At 36.3% G+C, this 12491-nt stretch overlaps 2 protein-coding genes across 3 annotated transcripts; one reads left to right on the top strand and one right to left on the bottom strand.

Moving 5' to 3' along the window:
* Positions 1–3359: 3359 nt before the first annotated feature.
* Positions 3360–7234, top strand: LOC133878627 (uncharacterized). Of its 2 annotated transcripts, none has more exons than XM_062317202.1 (8): positions 3360–4084; positions 4169–4245; positions 4333–4501; positions 4604–4692; positions 4784–4948; positions 5071–5148; positions 6003–6117; positions 6702–7234. In XM_062317202.1, exons 1-8 carry the CDS (start codon positions 3574–3576, stop codon positions 6743–6745), a joined length of 1248 nt encoding a protein of 415 aa, XP_062173186.1. In that variant the 5' UTR covers positions 3360–3573; the 3' UTR covers positions 6746–7234. The 2 variants fall into 2 exon arrangements, with proteins under 2 accessions (XP_062173186.1, XP_062173185.1); XM_062317201.1 differs by having other exon boundaries at positions 3363–4084; positions 6014–6117.
* A 235-nt stretch (positions 7235–7469) lies between these two features.
* LOC133878628 (uncharacterized) lies at positions 7470–11728 on the bottom strand. Its single transcript, XM_062317204.1, has 6 exons — positions 11231–11728; positions 10928–11104; positions 10526–10657; positions 10078–10254; positions 9425–9589; positions 7470–8003 (listed from the first exon to the last, which is right to left on the bottom strand). The coding sequence occupies exons 1-6, from the start codon at positions 11531–11533 to the stop codon at positions 7734–7736; spliced, it is 1224 nt and encodes a 407-aa protein (XP_062173188.1). The 5' UTR covers positions 11534–11728; the 3' UTR covers positions 7470–7733.
* Positions 11729–12491: the final 763 nt, after the last annotated feature.

A 12491-nucleotide genomic window follows, 5' to 3' on the forward strand; every position in this document is an offset into this window, starting at 1 on the left:
AATATCCAGTCTGGATGCAAAAGTGAATTTCACTTCTGTTCCTATCTTAACAGTTATTATCCCGGTTTCATCAATAGAAGAGATGGGGTAAAGTAAGTAGAGGAAAGGATTTCCTAAAATTACTTTATCACTCTTCATGTTTTTAACAAGCACAGAAGGAATGGGAAAACAAACATCACTTTGGCAAACATAAGCCTTACTAAGCTCATATTTAATATGGAGAGAATCACCATTGGCAGAGTTTAATCTTTCAGTAGATTTCTCAAAATATTTACTAGGGACTAATCCCTCCTCGATACAGTTCATGTCAGATCCAGAATCAATCAAAGCAATAGCATTAAAAGAATAATCTTTTGCAACAATAACAGTAATTTTTGCATACCATTTGGGTGGTATGAAACTCTTGACGAGTTTAACAAATTTCAAATCACTACTGGAACAGACAGTTACATTGCTGGATTCAGGATCATTAGAATGCTCATGTTGGTTACCAGTGATGTCTTCAATTCTTAATTCTTCATTTTCCATTTGAAATTTTTTATGAAGATTGGTTATTAACAGTTGACTTTTTAAATCTTGATTATCAGTTTTAATATGATGCACATCATTTTTTAAATCAACAATGTCTTTCTTGATATTACTTATCTCATGCTGCAAATCTGAGATAGTAATAGCTTTGAATTTTTGTTTTGAAAATCTTTCCAAAGTTTCATCAAGAGAGATTTTGGTTTTAACAGATTTTCCAAAATCATGCTTCATTGTTTTTTTTAGTTTTTTAAGATATTCATCTTTTAACTCATCATTTTCAATTTTTGAAATTAGAGTGATTAGTAAATTTTCTTGTTCTTCTTCTTTAGAAGTAACGTTACAAAATTTACTTTCACAGCAGGATTTACTGCAGCCAATTTTGAAAACATCTTTACTGGATGATTCGCGAGCAGAATGGTAGTGAGAATCATCAGAAGAAATGGCTTCATCGTCGTAAGATGAGTCAGAGTCGGAGTAATCTTGGAATTGTAAAATCTTGAAAAGATCATTCCTGTCATCTTCATCAATTTTTAAAGAATTAATTTTATTTTTTAATTTATTAGGTGGGTTTGGACAGTTATCAGCATAATGTCCATTTTTACCACAATTAAAACATCTTCCTTTAGAAATCTTAACAGTTTTAGAACGCTTATGCTTTCTAAAGATTTTACTAGGCCCTTCAGGCTTAACAGTTCGTCTTTTAGTATGATGGTATTTTTTAGTGAACTTATCTGGTTTCTTCTTGTGTCTCCTACTTGGAGCAATGAGAGGTAAACCAAATTGTTCACAGAAATTACCCATCTCATACTTAGCTTTCTTAGCATTTTTTAATTGTTGTCTTATCATCTTCTGATCGACACACATTTTAATGCCAAGTTTTTTAATAATTGAAAACAGATCACCATAGGTTAAGTTTTCATAATCAATGGATCCTGTAGTGGAATTAACAAGTTCATCTTTTACTTTGTGAGCAAATAATGAAGGTAATCCATCAATGAACTTTTCTTTCCAATAGGGCTTAAAACTATCAGTTCTAAGCATAACACGAGAAACAAAAACATCTTGATACCATCTATAATCAGACATAGTAGGGCATCTAAGATTATTCAAATAATCAGAAATACGAGAAGTAATATTGGACGAAGTCCCAACAAAATGTTTAACAATGGTATATATCAAGGTATTGACACCATCAGGCAATTGCTTGCCATCATTAAGGACAGGAGTCCCATCATCATTGGTCTTAACAGCGGTTTTAATCCTGATTTTAGCATCTTGGGAAAGATGCTTGTCCCACCAAGCATTGAGGGTGCCAGAAAAACCAATGGTTAATAATTCAACAATATTAAAGTCAGAAATGTCATGGTTAGTCATGTAAGCATTAGCAACCATAAACATATGATTCATCTTATTAAGGATTTCATGTTCAGACAAACCATCAATATTCCACTCATATAATTTATCAACAGAAACAGAAAACTGGTTTTGAAAAACCCTTTCTTCAAACTGCAAATCGGGAGGAGTGGGTTTATTATACCAATTCTTGGTAAGGTTAACAGGTTTGGATTTAAAAATTCTTTGGATTTTTGGAGAAATGTCAATTTTCTCAAAATTTTGTTCAAGAATTTTAATGTCTTCATCAGTGGATGAGTTAGATTCAGAAGAACTGGATTCCTCTGATTTTTCAGACTCATTTTCAGAATGTTTGAAAACATTTAACACATTTTTGCCTTTGTCATGGTTAATGGCGTAGGCTTTGTTAATACTTGAAGAAATATTTGAAGAACTGGTTTCAGGGACTTGGGCAGTCTCTAGGGCAGCCTTGCGAAGGCTTATCTCCAATAGCATTTCTTCAATTTTTTTCAAATTCTTTTGGCTACTAGTTTTTAAACTAATTCCTCTTCTTTCTTCTGGTAAAGAAATCAAGGGTTTTTCAACATCTTTCTTAACAGCCAAAGGAATAGGTTTTTCAATAATTTTATCAGAAGAGGAATCAATCTTTTCTTCGATACGATCAAGTTGTTGACTTATTATGTGAAGAGATTGATTAGAAAAATTATTTTGTTCAATAATCTTCCGAGTCTTAGAATGAGTAGGATCATTCTTAGAAGTTTTATAAGGAGAAGCAATGACAATAGTGTCATCTTTTCCCTTTACTCGGAGGGTTTCAACAGGAGGATGAGAGGCTTTAACAACAGTGTTGTCTTCAGCCAAAACAAAAGGTTTTTTAACAACATTTAAAACACCAAGTTTAACCTTTTGAAGAAAGTCGAAAAACAGAGTATGTCTCTGCTCTTCAAGCATCTTTTTCACCCACCGAAGTTTTAATGATCTCGACTTGCCTTCTTTATAGAAAGATTTTCGATATGAAGAAAATCGCCAAAAGAGAATATATATATATATATATATATATATATATATATATATATATATATATATATATATATATATATATATATATATATATATATATATTATTTTGCAAGGGGAAGGATTTTGTGGTTGAAATGTCAAATGTGTGCTTTATGGACGTTGGTTAAGATTTTTGTGTCAGATATAAGATATTGATCACTTAAGGTGGAGGTTAGGGATGAAATGTTTAGCCTATTTAATTTAATTAAATGTGTAAGATTAAAATTAATTTTTTTTATATTTTTATATGCATAGCTCATGATGAGTCGACCAATGGTAATTCTGTATTTTGATCTACAGTGAAAAATTGTGTCGGCAAGAAATTAATAAATCCTGGTAACGGCACGTGTCCAGCTAAGATAATTATAGAAAGTTGGTATCCCATTGCTGTAGAAATTAAAGAAAAAACGAAGAGATATTTGGTGTAAAGAAAAGAGTGGGTGTTGGAAGGGAAAGCGCGTGTAAGTATTAGCCGAAAGCAGCGACAGAGAGAGATAGTGACGCTGTATTTATTATGGTTGTAGTTTAGTGGGAGAAGTGATTTATTTTATGGTTGCTTCTCCTTCTAACGTACTACTGTATCTCTTACTTACTATCCACGGATTGAGCAAAAATGTTGAAACTTTGATGTGAATGGAGACGTCCGCAACACCCACCAATGCTTCTTCTTCTTCTTCTTCTTCTTCTTCCTACAATATTAGTAGTAATTCTGCAAGTTACGGAATTCAAGCGGTAGCTTCCAATATCATACAGGGGCCACTGAGTGGCCTGTTGGAGTATTCGGGTATTCTGGGAGGAGGAGGAAGAGCTGCAGGCAGGTCCAATTCTCCGGAAACTGTTGATAATAATAATAATAATAATAATAATAACAATAATAATAGTAGTAGTAATGAACCAATTCTCCCGGGAAGCAATCCCGAGGAGGTGGTGGAGGAGGAGGTCTCCATCAGGATTATTGGTGCAGAGCACGAGCATTTCAGTGCTCATCAACACATTCCGGCAAATCCAGCACATGTATCGGATCTCACTAATTCTGCGAGCACCACCAGAAGCTACGATGTCCAGCGCTTCGTCCGCTGGTTAGAGCAGATTCTCCCTTTCTCTTTGCTTCTTTTGCTCGTCTTCATTCGTCAACATCTCCAAGGTATTCCTCTTCTCCTCCGCTTCTTTCTTTTCTTCTTCCTCCATAATGTCATAATTACCCACCCCAGTACTCCATCAACTTCAGGTTTTTCTGTCGCTCTTTGGATCGCTGCCGTCATGTTCAAATCTAATGATATTCTACGGAAGCAGACCGCTCTTAAGGTTCCCTTTCATTTCCTGGTTCCTTTTTCCATTCCCTGAATTCTTGCTTAATTGGTCTTTTGAGCATCCAAATTGCTGGCCCCGCAGGAGGAGAGGAAAATCTCTGTTCTCCTAAGCATTTCTCTGGTGTTTATGATTCATTTCGTTTGTGTTTATTGGCGGTACCGGGGCAATAACCTGCTCTACCCGTTCCTATTGCTTCCCCCTAAAGCAATTCCTCCCTTTTGGCATGCTGTGTTCATCATCACGATAAATGGTTAGTACCCAACACAGCCTTTTCTTGCTCTTTGCCTAACAAATGTTTGAATTGGATATCTTTTGAATCTGATGTCTCAATATATAATGGTTGTCTTTTCAGACATTATGGTGCGACATGCAGCAATGGCCTTCAAATGTTTACTTTTGATACATTACAAGAATGGTAGAGGCCGGGATTACCGTAAACAGGTTGCTTATGTTACAGTTAGTCAGAGCTCTACATGTTCTAATTGTTCTCTATTTTCTTCCTTTAATGTGTTGAAGGCCTCTGTCTATCCAGGGTCAAATGCTGACTCTTGTTGAGTATCTCTTGCTACTCTACCGTGCTTTGTTGCCAATACCTGTTTGGTATAAGTTCTTTTTAAACAAAGAATATGGAAGCCTTTTTTCTTCGTTAACTACAGGGTTATATTTAACCTTCAAGCTTACGTCACTTGTGGAGAAGGTAATCCCATCTATATGAACTTTCATGCTTTCTTCTGGTTTTCTGAATTCACCTCAAAAGAGCGCTGGCTTCTCTTAGTATTATTCTAATTTTATTACTTTATGATATATATGGTTCTGAAGGTCCAATCCTTTTTTGCTGCATTGAGGGACATGTCACATAAGGAGGTGCATTTCGGGTCTTATGCCACGTCTGAACAGGTCAGTTGGTCTGCTATGAGTTAAAAGATTCCTAATTGCTCTCTCTCTCTCTCTGAGGTCACTGTGGAAGCTGATTATTAGGATTACTTCTATGATGAATATAGATTTTTCCAATCCATCACATTTGAACTGTTTCGTAGTTTTCTCGTTCACATTTGAAAGGGCGCAAGTTCTGACCCCGAGGCACACAAAACAATTATGCAGCAATTTTATGAATAAATATGCAGAAGCAAATAATGATCAATCAGAATACTCGTCACCTATCAACACAACAATTTGTTTGATGAAGTGAAAACCCATGTTTTGAACACCACCGAATAGGCGAACACTAAAAACCTAACAACATTAGCAAACCTTCTTACACAGGCTACACAGCCCCTCATGTTGTCACCAATTTGTGCTGCTGGTATGGGCCATGGAACTAAACATACTTGGCTAGTGCTTTTTTTTTTTTTCTTGGGGGAGGAGGGATGATCCAAACCAAATAGAGCTGCTTTTGGGGGAGGGGGGGTGGGTGGATGCTCCAAGAATAGGAGGGATGCAAGATGGATGTTCCCATTTTAATCTTTTAAAATAATTACAAAAAGTTCTTTAGAAAGTAAGAGACCAGTAAGCATACCCCCAAAGAAGTTAGAAGTAAGAATTTGGAACTTGAAACGCAAATTGATAAGCTACATTAGATAGATAATATTCTTGTATAGTTCATGTTCTTTTATTCTTATACGTTCTTGAGAGACTTTGATTGCTTCAATGAATGAAGAAGTACATTGACATAGTGCATGGTGCCATCATTTTCTGATGTTTCTTTGGTTTGTTTTTATATGATGTATCAACACATTCTAAGTTGTCAGCAGTTGAACTACAGGTCAATGCAGCAGGGGATCTCTGTGCTATCTGCCAGGAGAAGATGCATGCTCCGATTTTGCTTCGCTGTAAACACATATTCTGCGAAGACTGCGTATCAGAATGGTCATACCTTTCACTCCGCTCTCTCTTTGCAGATGACTATATTATTGTTACGCCATACTTCTATATAATATTGATGTTCCATGCGTTTAGATGTTAATTTGACTATTCATCACCTTTGATTTTTGATTTCTGTATCTGCTTCCTTGTTTTCACTTTGATGTACACAATATGCTGATTGGACTGGAGAAATTTGCTGAACCATAATAACTTATTTGTGGTATTATACAACGTTGGGGTAATTAGAATTCAGTGTCTGAAATCTCAGGGTCAAGGCGGTAGATTTCTTAGTCATCTGAAATACATTTGTTTAGTTCACAACAAGCTACATGTCTTGTATTTGGAGGATTTAGAGGGAGTTGAATCTGGTTTCTATTCAATGATTTAAACCTAAGTTTGAGCTGAACCAGGTATATTTAAGTGAAGATTTAGACCCAAAAAAAAAAAGGAAGAAAAAAGATTTGTTTTCACTGCCTTTGCTGAAAAGCTTAGCCTTGAGTTCTCTTGTTAATCTTTCTAGTGTTATTCTTTTCATATGTTGGTTTTTGGCTGGTTTCTTACGGGAGTTTACTGCACCATGTTTTCAGGTTTGAGCGAGAAAGAACGTGCCCGTTGTGCCGGGCCTTGGTAAAACCAGCCGATATCAAATCTTATGGTGATGGATCAACCAGTTTGTTTTTGCAGCTATTTTAAGATCTTCTACTTGATAAAGAGACCGGATCTGCATCTGAAACCAAACATTATTTTGCTCTAAGAAGTTGTTGAAGGCTCTGACTTACAATCCCTTTGTTTCCACCACTGCTGTTTGTTATTATGTTGTACCCATGAGGTGTATAAATTCTCATGGCCATTCATTATATGTTTAAACCACATACGAGTTTTGTCTATATATCTTGTTTGAGAATTGCTTGGTTGTACATTCTCATCCCACTCCTATTCTACTCGTCTACATGGACCAATATTATTGTTAAAAAAATCAGGGTCCCACTACACTCTTTATACTATCTCTTACATTATTGGTCCACGTAAACAAGGGTGAGATAGTGATGAGATAGAAGTGTACAACCAAGCATTTCTCATCTTGTATATAGAGCTTTATACAAACATACAAATTAATGCATCTCTCTCCATTTGAACAAGCATTTTCCTTGTATATCTGTCTTTACTTCTAGAAACTGTCTACAAAGCATCTGTAGTTGGAACACTCGCATGAATCAACAATTCAACTTGATACAAAAGCATAAGCTTTCAGAAAGAACTACTTAAGTAACAATCATTGGTGACAGCCAAAGAGCTTAAAATACATGGTGAAAGAAATAAAATTACATCTTATATCAGCTAACAGTGAGGAAGACTAACACAAATAACAAAAATATCATACAATAACAATAGTTAATAATAATAATAATAACAATAATAATAATAATAACCAAGAAAATCATATTGTTACATTTCAAATCTTTGTTTGAAACATAGAATACAGGACATCTCCAATCAAAGAGAAGCATTCCTAGTGTCTTTGTGTATCTTTTGCCACCCTAATGGGGTTTCAAGAGCTAGTTTGGGTGACATTTCATGAGACCTCCTCAACTTTTGTGTGCAATGGGCAATGTCCTCCATCACTTGCGGACAACCCCAGGAGGAAGTGAAGAGTGTAGTTGTGGAGATGATGATGAGGAAACAGAGTTTAGATTCGATCCTGAGGAAGCCATGATGGGGTAGACTTCAGTGACCTCTTCAGTGCCCTCATTCAAGTAGACAACATCCTGCATGGTGAGCTGGTGGTATTCAACGACCTCCCTCAGGAAGCGATTTTCCCGTGCAAAAATTGAGTTTTCATGTGCCAATCTGGCCTTCTCTGCCAAAAGTGTTTCAAGTTGAAGCCGAATCTGGCACAGAATCATTGGCATCGGAGTTTAGAGTTATTACATGCAACATGATAGAAATGCGTCAACACAATGTTGCTTGTTGATAGAAAATAACATCTAAAATTGGAAAACTGCAAAACATATGATTTTTTTTAGTATCAAAAAAAAAATTCACCAAATTTGCCCGATGTAGAAGCAAAATCAAGAAGGCTGCATAAGCAAATATATTGCCCACATCTTGGTTTCAAAATGGAAAGAATAACTGGTTTATATCTCCATAGAATCAAATTAGCTAAAGACACTTATGGGCCATCACTATAGTTGCAATCAATTCCCTTTTTTTTTTTTTCTTTTGATAAATAGGTTTCAACATTATCATGATGATTATAGACAGACGCGTGTTAATATCTAAGATTCTAAAGCACTGCAAACTATAAGTAAAGGAGAATACGCTTTAAGCCAGTAAAATGGTAGTGTTATCTTTTTCCTGAAAAAATGGGGGAATAGTCACATGCATCCTCCTAATATATGCCTTAAAAAACACAGCCTACAGATGTAAAAAAATACATATTCTTTCTCCTGATAATATGAATTTTAAGGTATGCCTTTTCAAAAATTTACAAAATCCTAGAGCATCACTTTGATGTTAGAGAAATACGATTACAACTTGTACCTTGATGACTTGTTTGTCTAAGGTTCTGCTAGACAGTAGTCAACTTAAATCCTTGATTTCAACCATTTGATTTTATTTATTCTGTGAAAGGCAGTAGGAACTCTTCCAAAATTTTTTGGTGACAGGTTCTTGTGCCCAAATCGGTTGTGGGGACTGACTCTGTTGTATTCACCTAGGAGTTTGTGCTTTTTATACGCCTCCGCAGTGCCCAATACCTGTTCTAAACTATTCTGGCCTCATACTAAGGGCGCCTGTCTTTCTTCATTAGCCCTTGACGAGTACTTTTTACTAGTTAGACCATTTGATTTTATTTATTCTGTGAAAGGTAAAGAATTCTAACCTATTATGATACAGAGAAACTTAAAGAAATCAAACGGACCAAAATCAACACTTTTAGGTTTTTGGGTTCTATAAAATCTTTTTTTTTTATAAGAAAATTTTGGGTTCTATAAAATCTTAAACAAAGCAATCATTAAATAATGAATTATGATATTAACTTTTAGATGTCAATGTAATAATTTTGGATTTTGGGCATTGCTAGGGAACTTCACAGGTGATGATAAATGTTAGTAATGGAGCGGCAACTTGCAATATCTAAATCTTTCAGTGGTTCTTTGAAAATATACTTCAATGAGGTAGTTGTATATAATTTTTCAAAAGACAAAGAAAGCATAGGAAATGGAGAAAACGGTTTTAGATCATCGTCTTCAAGATTGCTACAAAATCAAAAAGGAAATATGAAAATCTAAAATAGAGAAAAAGTTCATACCAAATCATCATCTTCTGGGTTGCTTCCCCTTTCACGGTTCTCCCGAAGAATTTTATTTTCTTCCTCCAGCTGAGCACATCGCTCCTTAGCAAAAGCCAGATCTGATTTGACAGTCTTCAACTCCCGAAGAAGAAGCTTTGCTTTCGCAGCCATGGCCATTGCAACCTGTTATGAAACCCAAAAAGTAAAATTATGAATCTTATCATAAAGAGCAAGTTCTCACATCAGAACAACTAGGATGTCCCTGCTATTCTGGAAATAATTCCAAAGTCCCCGACCCCCTCCCTCCATTTCCTTCTTCGTTTCTCCTTTGCCAATGTCATTAAGGTCACAGACAGCTAAGGCACGAGATCTAGGGGAGTGAGGCAAGCCCATATGATTAAACTCAATAGAGCAGTTCATTGGGTTCTAGAGTCATTCTATACTTTCTGCTCACTGATTACTTCTATGCAGAGGAGGTACACAACATTCAGAAAACATAATACGAGATAAAGAGGAATTGTTACATGTTGACTGAACAAATCAAGGTCAGGTGTTTTCTGTAGAAAAGCCAATCTGTGGACTTGCTTCTAAGCTAGAAAAAAAAATACACAAATTTAAAGCAATCCATGCACTCTATTGTATGAACCAGTGATACAAAGCTGCCACCTTACGTCGCGAGATGCCTTCAGCTGAAGTTCTTGATCAGTTTGCATCTGGGGTTGTTGCCATGTACTAGAATGATTTGGCGCCTGACTCGGTACCTCAGAACCACTGGGCTTTTTCTTGATATGCTTGCGAGTTTCTTGAATTATGTCTGCAGTCCGGCTCTCCATTATAGTAAGACCCTCCTAAAAAATAGAAACATCATTGATACAACTATAGTCTCCTGGAGTGAAAATATACATGTATAAATGGAAACTGCATGTTCAAGTGGAGGAGGTATTCATAAACGACGAATGTTTGCCTGGAGAAATATATTCATAATCACCAAACAAACATACAGATGGTATTCATATTTAAGAAAGGCAATCAATAGCAGGAACTTTGACCATTATAAGAAAAAATATGAAACATTAAAAACTCAATAGTATTTGGAAAAAAGTTGCCACAGATGCTAACCTCTAAGGCATTACCAATGGTGCCACCAATATAATTAAGAGAAGATGCAATGGCACCCAACCCCTTCTTCTGTTGTAGTTTAGGACTGTCCATTTTTCGACGGCTCTCGTCTGAGTGATTGGAATTTTGGTACTGCGAATAGGAGACACAAACACAAATGGCATCACATATTACAGGTGAGCAGAGATACAGGAATTTGACCACAATGCAACCAACACATCAAACTAAAACCAAGGTTTTGGGAAACTACAATAATCTACAAGATATAGTGATGTTAAGCTTTCATATGTATGAAGCTAATTCATCCTTAAAAAGGAGAAAAAAAAACAAGGAACTTTTGGACTGCTTTTGAAGATCTTATTTTTACAAAGTCAACTTTGACATACAATCTTGAATTCGCACCTCGCCCATTGTCTCTGTACCATGTATGTGTGGCCTTGTCCTTTCAGGTGTTTGAATTTCTTGAGGTACATTATCTTCGTCAAGAATCGCTTTAGCTTTTCTAGCGAGAACACCCCAAAACCCATGCTTGGATTCATTCAAACTTTTCATTGATGTGTACTCATAGGGTTTTGAATCCTACAGTCAGAAACGACACACCAATTGGCATAGAACGAAACTCCATCAGATAATAAAATGAAATCGTATTCTACTCCGTAGAAAGATATGTATTAGCACAGATGAAAAAAGAAAAAAGAAAAGAACCTGGAGAGAGACTGAGGGAGAAGAAGATCCGATAGTTGGGTTGAGAGAGCGGGAAGAGGAGGAGGAGGAGGGAGAGAGAGCAGAGTGGCCGTAAGCAGAGGAGAGGGAGGAGTCGCGATGGGCGGAAGATGCTCTTATGGCCTTGGCCGCCAGCGATGATGAAGGACGAAGAGCCTGAGGCTTCTCAATTCCTTGTTTTGCTTCTTCTTCCTCTTCTTCTTCTTCATCGTCACCATCATCCTCGTCCACTAAGATGGCGGAATGCCTTGATATTGAACCCTGCTGCCCCCTTCTATACGACATTTTTACTATGATTTAACCCCCCCACACCTCCCCCTCCCACTCCCAGCCGGCGGCGTCCTTCGGCTTCGCTTCTTCTAAATCACTAACTAAAAATATCTAGAGATTCTTCTTCTTCCTACACGCTTTGCTTATTGCTGCTCTCTCACGGCGCCTCGCCGACGCCTTCCGCTTCCCTTCCCTTTCCATTGGGGATCCGTTGACCCATTTTTATCATTTTATGAAAGTGAATTTTGACACTCCTCCATTGGGCCTATTGCCCCCATTGGAGTCCTCCATCAATGCTTTCTTGGGCCGTTTCACTCTTCGATGGGTCGGGTTTTTATATATCTGAAAGCCCAAAAGAAAACCATACCAGTTTCGATGATCTTCATCAATCATGAGTCGGGCCGGGCCATGCTCCACTTCATCATCTACTAATCAAAAAGCATGGCCCTTCAATTCGTTGTCTTTGATATTAATGAAGAAAAAATATTCACTATTATTATCATATTATGGAACCACATTAAATTAACACTTACATAATAGATATTAAATTATAATGAATTTAGGGATAAATGTCTTTACACGTGGCAGTTTTTTTGATATGTTCTTGAGGTTGTTTCCTGCCGTTGAATTTCTTAGCAGTTAGCAAGGAACAACTACTTAAAGAAATGGTGTCCCCTATTACTTCTTCGAGAAGGAATTTTAGATTTTCTTCTAGTGTTATTTATAGTGTTATTTTAGTATTTATTTAGAATAACATAAATGTAATAAAAAAATTATATTTATGTCATTCTAGATGATATGGATACAATTTTTTAATTTTTTTTTATTACATTTATATGACTATGTCATTCTAGATGAACACCAAAAGAACACTAGAATGAGCTCTAACATTTCTACTTCTTTTACATGTGATGCAAATTCTAACTCTTATAAAGGGCTATGGATGCGATCATGCGAGGACGAAGGGAAATAA

The sequence above is a fragment of the Alnus glutinosa genome, chromosome 9, assembly GCF_958979055.1.
Source record: "Alnus glutinosa chromosome 9, dhAlnGlut1.1, whole genome shotgun sequence".
Classification (NCBI taxonomy): Eukaryota; Viridiplantae; Streptophyta; class Magnoliopsida; order Fagales; family Betulaceae; genus Alnus; species Alnus glutinosa.